Source organism: Chionomys nivalis, chromosome 11 (assembly GCF_950005125.1).
Source record: "Chionomys nivalis chromosome 11, mChiNiv1.1, whole genome shotgun sequence".
NCBI classification, from domain to species: domain Eukaryota; kingdom Metazoa; phylum Chordata; class Mammalia; order Rodentia; family Cricetidae; genus Chionomys; species Chionomys nivalis.
The window spans coordinates 58,334,361-58,351,079 of NC_080096.1; the positions used below are offsets into that span (position 1 = coordinate 58,334,361).

Consider the following 16,719-nt stretch of genomic DNA (forward strand, 5'->3'; position numbering starts at 1 on the left):
CAATCAAGTATCTTTCCCCCACCCTTGAATGTCAGCAAACTTTAACCTAATAAATGGGAAATTACCTGAAGTGGTTAACATTCAAGGGTAGAATTAAAGCACACGTGTATCCATAGCTTCAGTTCACAAAAGTCTGTCTGCCCCACACCTTGACAGCCCAGGACAAATGCAGCACCAAGAAACAGCACAGAGTAAAAAGCAGAGCAACAAAGAGCAGAGAAAAGGAAACTTCAGTCATTGAGACAAGGTCATCAGAGGGAGCACAGGAATGAGACTGGACTCTTAGGAGGCCTGGGATACCAGCACCCAGACACACACACAGGAGGATGTGCATCACACACACCGCCCAGTGGGCTCTCAATACAGCCACTCTGACTTCAACACAGAGGTTGTGCCTGTGACTACACACATGTAAGCTGCTTCTACTTCTACAAACAGAAGACCTAAATGCACACATCCTTTTTCAAAATGACTTATTTTCTTCCCTTTTCAGGCACCCATAATTTCAAAAATATAAGTTAAAATTTCAACTTAATGAAAAAGGGATTTATAAATTGTGTGAGTAATGTTCACATTTACTAAGTTGTGATCCCTGTCAACTGTCTCAGACAATTTCATAAACTTAGGATGAACAAATATAAGCATACCATGCTAGCGCAATGTACACTGCACCCCAAAGTCAGTTTGAAACTGCAGGAAGTAAGTGCAGAAGGGTAAGCCTCTCAGCAATACATACTACTTTCAAAGCATTCCCTTTATGAAAATAGTTTGGGGTTTTTTTTTTTAAAAGAAACATTTACACAGTAGTAAATGAAAGGTTAGTAAAATACAGATTTTAGTACCTGTGCTAGAGTGATTGTCAATGGAATCAAGGCTGATTAAGTCTTTGACAAAGACTGTGTGCTCCCCACTGTTAGCATCGTTACAACTATCCACACTGCCATGGCTCACTGTGTCCCCATCACTTCCACCTGCAGCATTCTGGGGAGCTAAAGATAAGGACAATGTAGTTCAATAATTCATGTACTGGTACTGCTGAAACTAAACACGAATGGGCCAAGTTAATTTATAATTACACAACACTTTGCAGGTTTCTGTGACCAAAACATAAGGAAATCTATTTTTAGTTATAATGAAAATATCAAACAGAATTGAGCTTTCTACTTCATAAAATTAAAACTTCATGTCTGTAAACCTATAGTTAAAAACATCTTTCCAATCACATGTGTTACCTGATATTGAAAAGACCTGTGATTTTTGCCCAGTCTTTTTAAGTGGCTGCCTAAATTGGGCCAAACCATGTACAACATTCCGTACTTTCGTCCATAAGAAAATACCACTGCGAGTACTGCTGGGCCATGGGCTCTCCAAAACTACCTAAAGGTAAAAGAAAAGTTAAAATTAAAAAAAAAAAAAAAAAAAAAAAAAAGTTATTTAGGGCCAGTGAGCTGCCACAGTGGGCACAAGCATACTCTGTACGTGCCTCATGCCTGATAACCCAGAACCCTAAGTCAGAGGAAAGAACCAAAAGTTGTCTTCTGACCACCACACAAGTAAATATTAAAAATTTAAAATAAATTAAAGTTTTTTAAAAAATTAAGTTTAAGAGAAGGACTATGTGGAGAAAAGAGAACGTTGCACCATGGGAGTATCAATTAGTAAACCCAGAAAGGAAAACAATATGAGAGTTCCTTAAAAGCTAAAAACTGGCCAAGTGGTGGTGGCGCACGCCTTTAATCCCAGCACTTGAGAGGCAGAGGCACACGGATCTCCATGAGTGTGAGGCCAGCCTGGTCTACAAGAGCTAGTTCCAGGACAGGCTCCAAAGCTACACAGAGAAACCCTGTCTTGAAAAATACTAAACCAAACAACAACAACAACAACAACCCACTTAAGCTACTGAGTATATATCCACAGGAAGTGAAATCAGTATTTCACATAGGCAGCCGTACTCCCAAGTTCACTGTAGCCAAGAAATGGAACCAACCTAATGTCCAGGAATGGATAAAGAGAATGTGGCATATATACGCAATTAAACACTAAGCTTAAAAAAAAGAAAAAGAAAAAACCCTAATCTTTTCACAATAACCTGAGGACATTATATTAGGTAAAACAGGATCTTGCCTTTCACACAGAATCAAAGAGGATAACTCAGAAGTAGTGATGAACACGGGGCAGGGGTGGGGAGCAGTAAAGAGATACTGGGCCACGGTTAGACAGGAGGGATAAATTTAAGAGACCTATTGTCAACATGGCAACTATAGTTAATAATATATTCATTTTGAAAGTTGGTAAGAATAGATTTTAAGTGTTCTCATCACAAAATTAGTAAATGATATATAAGCACAGCTTCCTAGGCCTGGATGTAGGGGGGAGGCCCTTGGACTTCCCACAGGGCAGGTGTTCCTGCCCTCTCTTAAGCAGTGAGGGGTAGGGGGAGGGGAGAGCAGGAGGGGAATGGGAGGAGGGAAGTGTAAATTTTTGAATGAAAAAATACAAATTAAAAAATAAATAAATAAAATATAGTGCCCTGCCTAGCATTACTACAACTTACCTTATTATAATAGCCATAAGTAATAGCATTTGGTTTTATTCTAGCAGTTTTCATTTCAAATAAGACTCTCACTGCTAACACAGGATGAACCCAAAGTCCGCAAAGCTGCATCACCACTCGATAGCACACCTACCAAGAGGAACAGCAAAGCATTAGTCCTCAGCATTATTTGTTTACTTAGGACGTACAGAGAACTTAAAGACACTACGTAACCAGGTGTGGTGGTTATGTGGGAGGAGTTCAGGGCCATTCTCCCATAAATAGGGACTTCCAGGATAGCCTGGGCTACAAAATACTCCTTAGAAAACAAACAAATAAATAAAATAAAATAACAAATCCTATTCAACCTAACAGATAATAATTAACAGTATTAACTATTTCAGGCACATCTCATCTTTTGGAGAAAATAAATCTATGAAAAAAAATGATTACTATTCTCCATAATGTAAAAAAAATTCATTTCTAAAACCAAATATATGGTTTGTTAGGAATATTTCCTAAGCGAGCTCTCTGACGACGCAAAAATTCCCAATCAAGCCAAATCAAAACAAGCCAAATTAAGAAATATCCAGGTTTAATGGGAGATCTGCGCTCTCGGGTGGCCCCGAGGGGGAAACGGGAAGCCGCAAAAAAGCGACCCCCCTGAGGGAACCTGAAATGACCCTATCCTATACTGATAAATATCTTACATATCACCTTAGAACCTTCATCTGGCGATGGATCGAGGTAGAGACAGAGACTCAATTTGGAGCAACGGTCTGAGCTCTTAAGGTCCAAATGAGGAGCAGAAGGAGGGAGAACATGAGCAAGGAAATCAGGACCATGAGGGATGCACCCACCCACTGTGACAGTGGAACTGATTTATTGTGAGCCCACCAAGGCCAGCTGGTCTGGGACTGAATAAGCATGGGTTGAAACTGGACTCTCTGAGCATGGCAGACAATGAAGGCTGATGAGAAGCCAAGGACAATGGCACTAGGTTTCGATCCTAATACATGAACTGGCTTTGTGGGAGCTTAGCCTGTTTAGACGCTCACCTTCCTGGACATAGATAGAAGACCTTCGTCTTCCCGCAGGGCAGAGAATTTGGACTGCTCTCCAGTATCGAAAGGGAGGGGGAATGGTGTGGGGGGAGGAAAAGAGGAGTGGGGATAGGGGGAGGGGACTGGGGGGAGGGGGCAATATTTGGGAGGAGGGGAGGGAAATGGGAAACGGGGAGCAGGTGGAAATTTTAATTAAAAAAGAATAAAAAAAATAAAATAAAATAAAAAAAAAGCGACCCCCGGGGAGGAAGAAAGGGGGACCACGTGTTCTTCTTTTGGGGGATCACTTAAGTACCCTTGGGAGTGGTCCTGACCCCACCTGCTGGGATCTGAAGTCCAGACCAGGCCTGGGGGCTGGGACCTAAGCTCCCAACCTAACATGGTTAAAATATCTTTTGCCCCAATCAGTATGCTTTATGCTCTATGCTAAAGGAACAGGAGTTTCAGGATGGCTGTTTAGCAGGAGGGGTTTGTAAACTAATGTCAAAAGACTGACAGAAGCATAGGAAAGGATTTCAGTAACAAATATTCTGAACAAACAATTTGTATTAGCACCATGAAACAGAATGATAGTTTTTATCATAACTGCTTCATGAAAATGATTGGGCATGTCTTAAAATGACTAAGAGCTAATTTTTTCTTTGTTTTCTCATTTTTCAAGTCAGGGTTTCTCTGTGTAACAGTCCTAGCTGGCCTGGAACTTACTCTGCAGACCAGGCTGGTCTGGAACTCACAGAGACCCATCTGCTCTGCCTCCCGAGTGCTGGGATTAAAAGCGTGTGTCACCATGCCTGGCTGACTAAGAACTAAATTAACTAACTTTCCTACCTTCCTTTTTGTTTTTTATTTTTAAGATTGGATGTTGCTCCGTAGTCCGGGATATGCCAGCCTGAGAACTGGGACAATCTCTTGCCTCAGCCTCACAGGTGCTAGGATTATAATTGTGTATCACCATAACTGGCAGACTCAAACACTTAAAATTACCAAACAACATGTATCAGCATGGGCAAGGGATATATCACACTTGCCAAGCACAAGCAAGGCCCTCAATTCATCCACTACACTGCAAAAAAAAGAAAAAAGGTAACACAGCTTATCTTGTACTTGCCTCATCCAGTGGATCCACGTCTGTCTTCCTCATCTTTATAAGCACATCGTATGCCTGCTGGAGCGCTCTGACCTTAGGGTGAGAAACTCTAACATAGGCAGGGAGACAGATAAACCACAAGCTGTAACAGTGACTGAAAAGACACTTGGCCCACTGTGGTGGATTCATATAACATCTCTTCGCCAACTTATGAGCTGTTTTTATCTCCTATAAAGAGAATAAATATCACTGTATTCATCAAAACCCATTATATGAATGAAGAAGAAAAAAGGGAAAATTTTAATGTAAACTTAGATTTTAAAAATGAAGCATTTTATAGTTTTAGTTCTGTACCATATGATTCCATGAACTGAGGACATAACCCTAAATGGGAGTTGTGTAAGTAAATCTGAGAGACATGAAAACCACGGCAATGGTAAACTGTCTGGGTACACAATGACCAAAGAGTAATTCAAAATCAGATTATAAAGATTCCATGTCTCCATCATGTGTCTGCACCAGACATGCTATCACATCAAAAATGCCAACAGGTGTGTCTAAAATGCCTTTACTCTTTATTCAGTACAGTTTAATGTTAGGAATCTAGTATTTTTATAACACACGTAGTTCCTTGCTCTTACAAAAATACAATGGCCCAATTGCAGAAAGAAAAAAAACTTACTATTTCCCTATGACAATTCCTCAGTATGTAAACATCAAGCAAGAATTTTTTTTTTTGGACACATGTTCATATTTGTGTGCACATGTCTGTGAAGGCCAGAGGTCAACCTCCGGTATCACTTCTCATGTATCATCCACCCTGCTTTTTATTGTTTGGTACTTTTCCCCTTAGCCTGGGCCTCTCTGATTAGACAAGGATGGCTGACCAGTAAGCTCCAGGGATTCTCTTGTCTTTACCTCCCCAGTAATGAGATTACAAGGGTACACCACCCCATCTGGCTCTTCACGTGGGCTCTGAGGCCAGAACTCGGGTCCTCATGCTTGCAGACTGAGCGTTTCACCAACTGAGCTACATCCAGTTTTACTTTTGGACTGTATTGCATCAGAATGTTTTACTTTTAAAAACTGTTGTATGGGCTGCTGATCTGAGTTTTATTTTAAAAACAAAAAGTCACTGCTTGACTTGGCTTAGGATTAGGACAGAATTTCCAATAACTTCTAGACTGGTCCTAAACATATTTTTGTTATTTTGTACTATATATTTATGTAAAATGGCATTTTCAATACTGAAGTATAAAATCAAAGTACTGATCAACTTTGAAAAACACTGAACATGCTGTATATCCTGCAACATTAAATAATCTGTCTAGATTTGATTCTGCATGTAAAAATGGACAAGGACATTCGTCTCATTCGCATGCAAATTACATATATAATTATATTATTATTTTTAAAAAATTTATGCTGCCTGGAATCACATAAAAAATTCTCAGGTAAAAAGGGATCATAAGTGAAAAAAGTTTAAGAAACTTGAGCTCACAGTAACATTTTACACTATTTAAAAGTTTAAGAAACTTGAGTTCACAGTAACATTTTACACTATTTAAAAGTTTAAGAAACTTGAGCTCACAGTAACATTTTACACTATTTATTTATTTTATTTATTTATTTATTTATTTATTTATTTATTTATTTATTTATTTATTTTTTATGGTTTTTTGAGACAGGGTTTTTCTGTGGTTTTGGAGCCTGTCCTGGAACTAGCTCTTGTAGACTATTTTTTTTAAAATATTTATTTATTATGTATACAATATTCTGTGTGTATGCCTGCTGGCCAGAAGAGGGCACCAGACCTCATTACAGATGGTTGTGAGCCACCATGTGGTTGCTGGGAATTGAACTCAGGACCTTTGGAAGAGCAGGCAATGCTCTTAACATCTGAGCCATCTCTCCAGCCCCATTTTACACTATTTAAAAGTCTAAGAAACTTGAGTTCACAGTAACATTTTACACTATTTAAAAGTCTAAGAAACTTGAGCTCACAGTAACATTTTACACTATTTATAAGTTTAAGAAACTGAGCTCACAGTAGCAGTTTACACTATTTAAAAGTTTAAGAAACGTGAGCTCACAGTAACAGTTTACACTATTTAAAAGTTTAAGAAACTTGAGCTCACAGTAACATTTTACACTACTTAAAAGCTTAAGAAACTTGAGCTCACAGTAACATTTTACACTATTCTCCACTGCCTGCTGGCAACTGTATGACATCCATCTTAACTCCTTATCTTCCTGCTTCCAAATGCTGGGGTTACAGGCGTGCACCACGGTGTCTGGTTCTATACTCCTGACTTTTTAGTGCACACCGTGCATGCGTGCGTGCGTGCGCGTGTGTGTGTGTGTGTGTGTGTGTGTGTACGGGCTATGCTCACATGCAGGGATCAGAGAACAACGCTGTAGAACCATTCCTTCTTTCCGCCTTTAGATGGGCTATGGGACAAGCTCAGGCACTCAGGCTTGCACAGCAGGTACCTTCCTTTTCTCAGGCCTTCTTGAGTCTGAAGCAATATTTTTCTCATTCTGCCCACTACTAACAATTAAGATGCCCTAGAGTATTTCTTGTCGGATTTCCACTTAATTCTCCCTTCTGAGTTTATTGTCTACATTGATTCTCTCATGGAGTAGGTTTAAAAATAACTGGTCCAAGGCCAGACACTGTGGTTTATACCTGTAGTCCCAATACTCAGGAGGCCGAGGCAGAAGAATTGTCATAATTTCAACTTATTCTCAAGAACCTCAAAATATCAGTTTATAAAGGACATTATTTTAATGCATCTCATCATAGCTTAATCCCTTATTTCTAGATCAGATGCTGCAGTAAAGTAAGATATCTATCTAGACTGTCCTGTGTTTAACTCCCTTTTGCTGTACTGTACATAAAACACAAAGGAAATACAAATCAAAGCTACAGTGAAATCACTTCATATTCACCAGATGGCAGTAATTGTTAAAAGGCAGAAAATAAGAACTAAAAATGAAACGGTAATATCAGAACCCTTGAACAATGTTAATGAAAATGTAAAATAGTGTAGTCATTCTGGAAAACAGCTTAGCATTTCCTCAAAAGATTCAACAGAGAATTATCATTTAATAAATATAGCAGCTCTACTATTAGATAGACTAGAAAGACAGGAAAACAAACATCAACTTGGTAACCACATACATATGCTTACATCAACATTATTCACAGTAGCCAACAATAAGAACTGTTGCATGCGTATGAACAGATAAACTACTATATGCATGCAATGGAATATTATTCAGTCAAAATGAAGCACTAATGCATGTTGGAGGATGAAAAGATGATACTAAGTTAAAGAAGATAATCACAACATAATACTGCATTATTCTACTTTATGAAATGCCTAGAATAAAGAAATTGCACCTGTAGGAGCAGAAAACAGACTAATGATTACAGAGGGTTTTACGAGAAAGGTTGCAGTGGCTAATGGCTAAAGGATGTGGGCTTTTCTTCTGGAGTTATGAGTTATTTGCATCTCTAAAATTAACTGATGTGGTGGCTGCACAACCTTGAATTCCAGAGTGGAAAAGAAGCTACTGAATTATATACCCTTTAAGTGGGTAAATTGTGAGGTATATGGATTATATCACAATAAAGGTGTGTGTGTGGAGGGGGGGGGGGTGCTGGAACTCAGATATCTACCTGTCTCTGCCTCCCAGAACTGAGATTAAAGGCATGTGCCACCACTGCCAGGCTGTTATATACCTTCCATTTTATTTCTTTTAATTTTTGAGACAGGGTCTCACTATGTAGTGCTGGCTGGCCTGGAACTCACTGTATAGACCAGGCTGACCTCAAACTCATAGTGACCCTCCAGTCTTGGCTTCCTGAGTGCTGGGATTCAAAGTGTGTGCTACCATGTCCAGAAAAGTTATATTGTTTTCTTAAGTCAAGTTTGGTTCCCAAGACTACTCTTAAATATAAACGGGTGCTTTAAACTTCAGCTTTAATTTCAAGTAGAATACAAGAAATAGAGTTTAACTCATGACAGCCACAGGGGGCCTTCCAAGGGCTGCTGAGGATTCTATACCACAAGCTGCATGTCACACACACGTTTTACATTTTCACTGAACAAGGAAGGGGTGGGTAGGGAGGATCTGACCTGTTTGGTTCTTTTAGCCATAAGAGCAGGACTGTTTGTGATGCTGCTCCCAGGAGGATGTCTACTGAAGCACAGTTTCAGCTCCTGTGGGCTGTCAAAAAGCTTACGATCCAATATTGGAAAGCACGTGTAACTAAAATAAAAATCAAAAACAGAACTGCTGATTTAAAATCCACCAATTTCAGTATTTGGATAAGATTTTCTAAACCTCAAATATCCAATAATATTCTTGAAAACTCCTTACAATTTGTTTCAAAATATGAGAAACGACAGCTAGAAGCTACAGAATGTTCTATATGGAACTCTAGCTGCTCCCACCTGTTTGTTATTTTCAACCAGTTTCTGAAAAGAAATATCTCTGACTCCTTCCTTAAAAAGAGAAATTCGTAACTCTTTAAATAAAATCCATATGCTCAAGTTTAATTATATTTGAAATACCAGCTAGTATATTTTATAATCAAGGTTGTCTTTAAGATATTAGTTTATGTCAATATTTTAAAAATTAGTCTTTTTATTTTTTATTATGATTTAACCAGTTCTTTACATTGCTGGATATTATTCAGTTATTTTAGAATACCATCAATTAATTTCCTTTGTATGTGTATCTTTGTTAATACTTTTGCTTAATTCCTTAAAATGAATACTAAATTTAATCAATGTTTCTCAAGAGAACTGGACTTATCTGTCCAATTCTGTCCACCCCCAATTCATCCAATTCATTCCCCCCTCTACCCTCTCACTCCCAGGCCCCAAGTAAGGGTTTTTAATGTGTTGCCCTAGCTGCTATGGAACTCACACTGTAGTCCAGGCTGGCCTCGAACTCACAGAGATCTGCCTGCCTCTGCATCCTGTGTGCTGGGGTTAAAGGTGTGCGCCACCACGTCCGGAAAAAATGAACTTATTCTAATCACTACCAGCTGTCATCAAAATGGGTACACTAACAAATACTCCAGCAGTGCAGCTCAGCCTCCAGTGGGTAAGTTAAAATGCTTCTGTTCAACACTATGGTGTGCGGTTTTCTGAATGCTAAAAATGCTAAGTGGTTTTGGGGTTTTTTTGTTTTTTGTTTTTTCTTGTATGACTGAATCTCCTTGGAAACTGTTTGATTTACTTTGGCAAATTTTCTTCTAGGAAAGATTACCTTTCCCTACTTGATTGTGCCTTATGTGTCAGAACTAAAAGCCTCAACCACACAAGTCAAAATAAAAATGAATTCTTTTTTGGCATCAAATCAAACTAGCATTTGATTAACACACTCAATTATAGGTATAACTCAGTCTCACTTAGCCCTATTGAGATTACAGTCTATTTACAAAGGTCCCTGACTTTTCTTTAGAGAATTATTATAGAAATATAGCCTCAAACAAAAAAAAAACATGTCTGCAAAGATACAAAGAACTATGAACAAATCCACAGGAAACAAGGTAAATTCATTACAGTAACTGCATACAATGATGTCATTAAAATCATAAAGCAGGAAAAAATTTGATAGCACAGAATAATGTTCAGACCTGTCATTAAAGGCCTGAATTACAAAGAAAAGGAATTCATCTTTACAATATACACACATATCTAAAGTTAATAATAAAACAAAGATTATTACAAAAACCACGTTAGATTTCTCATTTCATTTAAGTTTATTAAACTATGTTCCATGATGATTATAAAATGAAAACAAATTCATTGTAAGTTCTGAAGAGACTCTCATCTAAATCCTATCTGTTAGGTTTTCCTTAAACACAGAACGACCCCTAGCCCTCTACTTTCATGTTTTCTTTATCTCACTACCTCAAAGATTTGACAAGTTTAAAACTAAAGTTAGTAGAGGAATCTCAAAAACAAACAAAAAACCCAAACTAAACCAAAACTTTTTCTTCAGAAACTCTAAAGACTAAAATATGGTGAAACATTTAAGTGAATGATATTAACCTCTGACTTCCCTTCCGAGAGGACGCTCGTCCTATGCTGTAATGCCTGGTGGCAACTCCATAGAATGTTAGAGAATCCACATAGAAATTCCCTACACACATTACTAAGTGCATCTCTTAGTAATGGCAAAAACTAAAATTAACTAACTATGTCCAAGTAGCTCTTAAAAAGTTCATGCTACCTGTATTGAGGTGACAAGTGACTTCCATCATCAGGAGGTGGCTCCGGTGGCATTATAAATACAGTGTGTTCACTTTTCTGTGAATCATCTAGCTCTATCAATCTGGTATCTTCTGCTGAATCCAAATCAACCTGAAAATAAGTATGTTCTCCAATTAATGTGCATATAAGCAATATCTAATTCTGAAACTTGACATTTCAATATAAGAAAAAAAAATCATACCTTGTCTGTTTTCTCTACACCTTTATCTGGAAACAACTGAAAGAAGAAAAGAAAAATTCTTAGTGAAAACCTCTACTGAGTTCAATAGTTTTTTTTAAATAATTTATTTAACTTTATTTCATGTGCATTGGTATGAAGGTGTCAGATTCCCCGTGACTGGAGTTACAGTTGTGAGCTGCCATATGGGTGCTGGGAATTGAACCCAGATCCTCTGAAAGAGGAGCCAGTGCTCTTAACCTCTGAGTCATCTCTCCAGCCCTGAATTCAATAGTTTTTAAAAATGTTTAATCCTGATAGTAGTAGCAGTAGTAGTAGTAGTAGTAGTAGTAGTAGTAGTAGTAGTAGTAGTAGAAGAAGAAGAAGAAGAAGAAGAAGAAGAAGAAGAAGAAGAAGAAGAAGAAGAAGAAGAAGAAGAAGAAGAATTATTATTATTATTATTATTATTATTCAGGGCTGAAGAAATGGTTTACTTGTTAGGAATACTCGACTGAAAAAAAAAAAAGAAGAAACTCAGGGCTGAAGCAGGGATTCAACGGTTAAGAGCACTGGTTAGACAAGCACAAAGACCTGAGTTTGGATCCCAGCACCCACATAAGAAGCAGGGCAGCTACACATGCCTGTTACCCCAGTGCAGTGGGGGAGGAGGATAGCAGAGACACCAGCCCAGCACCAGGTTCAGTGAGGGACCCTATGTCAAAGGAACATGGTGGAGTGGTATAGGAGGACACCCAACATCCCTCTCTGGCCTCTGCACATGTGTACCACCACACGTGTGCATACAACTGACACATACAAACATAAACCTTTTTTTCCAATATCAGGGGTACACAAAGACATTTCAGAATGTATTTTACGTCCCATATGCTTAGATTAAAGCATATTTGTCTTGTGGCTTACACAACAGGTTATTCCTTTTCATTAGTTTTCTTTCCTTTGTTTCCTTCCTCTCTTCCACTCTTTGAGACAGGTCTTACTGTGTAGCCACAGCTGGTCTTGTACACTAAGTACACAGAACTTCCTGTATAGTGTAGTGTAGGCTGGCTCTGAACTTTCCATCTTCCTTCCTTAACCTCTAGCAGCGGGACTGCAGGTATGTGTCATCATACTTGACTTTAATAGATTATTTCACAAATAAACCTTAGCAAACATGGTTTCTAAGGCGTATGAGTCACTAAAGGTCAATAAAAATTAAAACATAATATTCAACCATTTATGGATACAATCTCAAATCTTATATGATTTGTATAAACAAATAAGCTCCAAAATCTATTTAGAAAAACTGTGAAATCACTTGGAATGTGGAGGCAGGAAGATAAGGAGTTCAAGTCATTCTTAGTTATGCAGTAAATTCAAAGCTAATCCAGTCACAAGGGACTGGCTCAAAAGAAACCTTGAACAATAACAGAAAGCTCTACAGGTATTAGCAAGTGTTCAGAAAGACAGTAAAGAAGGCACAGTGCACCATTATGCATGAATCCATAGCTTTTTAATAAAACCCATCGCTTCCTGTTCATTTAGCTAAAACTAAATGTTTTAGCTGTTGTGGAACTGCTCTTTACACTGTGTGAAGATGTGTCACCATTTAATAAAAAGCTAAATGGACAATAGCTAGGAATGAGGTATAGGCAGGATTTCTGGACAGAGAGAGCTTTGGGAAGGAGAAATTGCCAGCCAGTCACAGAGTGAACAGACATTCAGGAGAGGTAAAGTCATGAGTCACTTGGCAACGTGTAGATGAATAGAAATGGGCTAATTTAAGTTATAAGAGCTAGGGAACAAACCTAAGCTATAGACCAAGCTTTCATAATTAGTAAGTCTCTGTCATTTTTCATGAGCTGGTGGCCCAAAGAAAAATCCATCTATAATAAACAAAAAAAAAAAACCCAGCAAGAGTTAGAAAGGTGAAGATACATTCTTAACACTGAACAAGCTCAAAGAGTTAGAAAGGTGAGGATACATTCTTAACACTGAACAAGCTCAAAGAGAAAAGTAGATCAAGTATGGTAGCAAGTAGACACCACAGAGAAAAGTTCTGTTACACATAACACACATACATCTGTCTTCATCAGATTACTTTGAGCTAAAAATCCCAATTATTATAAAGTTAAACCAAAGTGGTTTTTCTTAAAGTTAGCATATCAAAAAAATTACCTTCTCAATGCAATCATCAAAAAATGCTAATCCAGTATCTTTATCACTTACAAAACTGCATTCTTCAATGAAACGAATAAAGATCTGAGTTTTAGATAAAAGGGTATAGAATTTTGTATAGGCGCGATCCCGACTTTTTAAAAAACCTGAAAAAACAGAATTGTAACAAATTTTAAAGAGGAATCAATATATCAAATACTACTTTATACTCATCTATATTATATTCCCTATATACACAAACATGTTTATGGAAATTTCTAATAATCATGTAAAGCTCTTCCTGCCTGATCCAACTATGAAGACCACTAATACTAATCTCACTGAATTATGAATCTTCTAAGGAACCTGAGTCCCATGTCCTCATTCTCAGATGCAGTGTGGTGGGGCACGCCTTTGAACCCCATCACTCCTGAAGCAAAAGGCAGGTGGATCTCTGAATTCTGAGTTCAGGTCTACAGAGCAAGTTACTAGACAATCAGATCTCCAGAGAGAAACCTTATCTTTAAAACAAAACAAACAAACAAACAAAAATTCCTCTCTGAGACTCTGCAACCTTTAAACCAAGGGTTAATAGACATTTAAAGGGTCAGTTGTCTTCCTCTGCTATCAGACCATCATTCCTGCATGTGATGAAAATTTCTGTGCAGTTACAGTCCAACCACTGGCTAGTAGCCCACTGTTTTAATGAAGTCAGGGGCCTCTCCTTCGTTCAATGACTAAAGATCAGGGGGTCTTATCAAAGTCTCTTTATTCCTAACATCCTCATTCATCATCACTATTGTGGTCTGGACACCAAGTCTCATATGTAATAATCTCATGTCTTGAGGCCTAGTCCACAGCTGGTGGCATCACTGAGAGGTGACCAGACCATTCCCCAATGGGTTAGCCCATGTAGTTAGTTTACAGTAAACAGTATGTCAGCAGGTAGGCCCATGGGAGGAAGCAGGTGACTGAGGCAGTTCTGGAAAGATCTTGCCCACGGGCCCTTTCCCACCTCCCTCTCCCAGTGCTCTGACTGTCAAGAGCGTCGTTTTCCTCAGCTGTGTTCCTCTGCTGCAGATCTGCCTTAGCAGAGGCCCTATGCTGCTTTTCCCGAGGCTGTGGTCTCAGTGATGAAAAGGTAACTAATACGCACAAACCACAAAATATTCAGGGCTCTACATACCACGGTTCTCAGTGATCCCATTTTTTATTTCAATTTTCTATTTCTTCACAGTCATTATACTCATCAAACTTTCCTTCCTGGTTTTCAATATTATTACTAAATCTCTAATTTCCACAACACTCAGCTCACAGATATCTGTTAGGTTTACTTTTTAAAAAATTAAATTACTACTTACTACGAGTCTTTGGTTTGGTTTTGGTTTTAGTGAGGGTGGCAAATAAAGAAGGTGAGAAAATTGGCTGAAAACTGAAATCACCAATGTACCAATTTTTCTGAAAAGTTTTTAAGATGTATTTATTTGAAGTGTGTGTGTGTGTGTACACCATTTGTGCAGGCATCCCAGGAGTCCATAAGAAGGTGCTGTATTTCCCGGAACTGGAATTCTCTAACATGGGTGCTGGAAACCAAACTCAAAGCTTTTCTATAAAAGCAGTTTGTTCCGCCGGGCGGTGGTGGCGCACGCCTTTAATCCCAGCACTCGGGAGGCAGAGGCAGGCGGATCTCTGTGAGTTCGAGACCAGCCTGGTCTACAAGAGCTAGTTCCAGGACAGGCTCCAAAACCACAGAGAAACCCTGTCTTGAAAAACCAAAAAAAAAAAAAAAAAAAAAAAAAAAGCAGTTTGCTCTCTTAACTGCTAAATATCTCTGTTTTTGAGACAGGGTCTCACTATGCAGCACTGGCTGCCCTTGAACTGACAGATTTGCTTTCCTCTACCTCTTTAATGCTGGGATTAAAGGTGAGCACTACCAAGCCCAACCAATTTATTCTTAAACAGTGAAATTTTAACTATTTTAAATAATCCTCCATAATCTAACAATATTTAAAATGTTGCTTTTCCTGTGCCTTTCTTTTTTTTGATGCCTTAGGGCATTTGGCATGCTGTATTACTCATTCATCCCTACCCTCTTGAGGTACTTATCAACAAATAAATTATTAAATAAAATATAAGTAAATTATGGGGGAAGTGGGGAGAGAGGGAAGAGAAGGGAAGGGGGAAAGGAAAAAGAGATAGAGGGAAAGGGGGAAGGGTGAGAAGGAGGAAGGAGAGATTAGAATAGGCCATATTTTTAAATCTTTAATAATCAAGGTCCATATGTTTGTTCCAGTAACTAATACAGTAACACATCACCTTAAATACAACTAATGGAACTACACTGCCAATTATAACAGACACACTGCATTTCAAAGACAAGATGGAAATAAAGAATGTTAGGCTGTTTCACTAATAATTTAAAATATTTGATTATATGTTGAAATGATACTGTTTTGGACAGACTGGAGGAAATGTAGTTACAATTACTTTTTCTTAGTTGTTATACTTTCATTGTGGCTACTAGAAATTTAAAACTACATTGTAGCTCAAATGGTATTTCTACTAGGTAGAGTAGCTCTTGATACAATTAAAAGAGATGGAAATGTTGAATAACAACACAATGATATAGCAGTTCATACACGTAAATCTAGGAAATTCTAAAGGTACCAACAGTTATAGAAGAAATGATAGCCTGTTTGCATTGCACATTAAATGAAATGGAGTGGAAGGGAATGGATGGGGCAGACAAAATTATTGAACTTAAGTAACACCTATGTGAAGGTATTGTATGAATCTAACAGAGTCGCTGTATCTGGGACAAACATTAGAATAAGTAGTTTTCACTATATCTGGGGTAAACATTAGAATGAACAGTTGTTTTCTAGAAGTACTTGGACCTGAAGAATTGTGGAAAACAGTGATCATTTTCTGTGATTTGTAGAACTGTTTTTCTGAGGGGTGTCAGAGGCTTCGCATGACTTTGGTCACAACATGTTCCTGGTGCACCTAAAGCTCTTGGATTATTGCCTACTGCAAACTATATACAATAAGAACTGAAGTAGCAGGGCATTATGCCTTCCTTTAGAGAAACATATAGATTATATTAGGGGCTTTGGTATGAGGGAATAATTGACCCAAAAAACAACTTTGTGTGACAGTCAATCAATATGCTATGTATGGCTGCTTGATGTTCAGTCTATCAGAGCTGAACCTTCCTGCTGACACACAGGCCTAAACATTTCATCTGGTAGTGACCTCTTTCTTCAACCCACCCACATGACACAGAACACCCATAAACATATAGATTTTGTTTGCATAAAAAGTTAAGCTAAAGCCACTATCCAATTCTGAACGATTCTTCACTTGTTATGTCTGCAGGAAAAGATCTCTAACCAAGTTAGCACTCTCACGGTAATCAACACTGTAAT

General features: G+C 38.2%; 1 protein-coding gene across 4 annotated transcripts in view; it reads right to left on the reverse strand.

Moving 5' to 3' along the window:
* Positions 1-16,719, reverse strand: part of Dennd4c (DENN domain containing 4C) — a 103,550-nt gene that overhangs the window by 31,391 nt on the left and 55,440 nt on the right. For 3 of the 4 annotated variants that reach the window (XM_057783804.1, XM_057783802.1, XM_057783801.1), the window contains exons 13-20: positions 13,313-13,458; positions 11,162-11,197; positions 10,940-11,070; positions 8,830-8,962; positions 4,706-4,912; positions 2,555-2,683; positions 1,233-1,377; positions 843-989 (exon numbers count right to left, since the gene is read on the reverse strand). In XM_057783804.1, coding sequence (XP_057639787.1) covers positions 843-989; positions 1,233-1,377; positions 2,555-2,683; positions 4,706-4,912; positions 8,830-8,962; positions 10,940-11,070; positions 11,162-11,197; positions 13,313-13,458 — 1,074 coding nt within the window. The remainder of the gene's footprint in view (positions 1-842; positions 990-1,232; positions 1,378-2,554; positions 2,684-4,705; positions 4,913-8,829; positions 8,963-10,939; positions 11,071-11,161; positions 11,198-13,312; positions 13,459-16,719) is intronic. The other variant, XM_057783803.1, reaches the window with a different exon arrangement.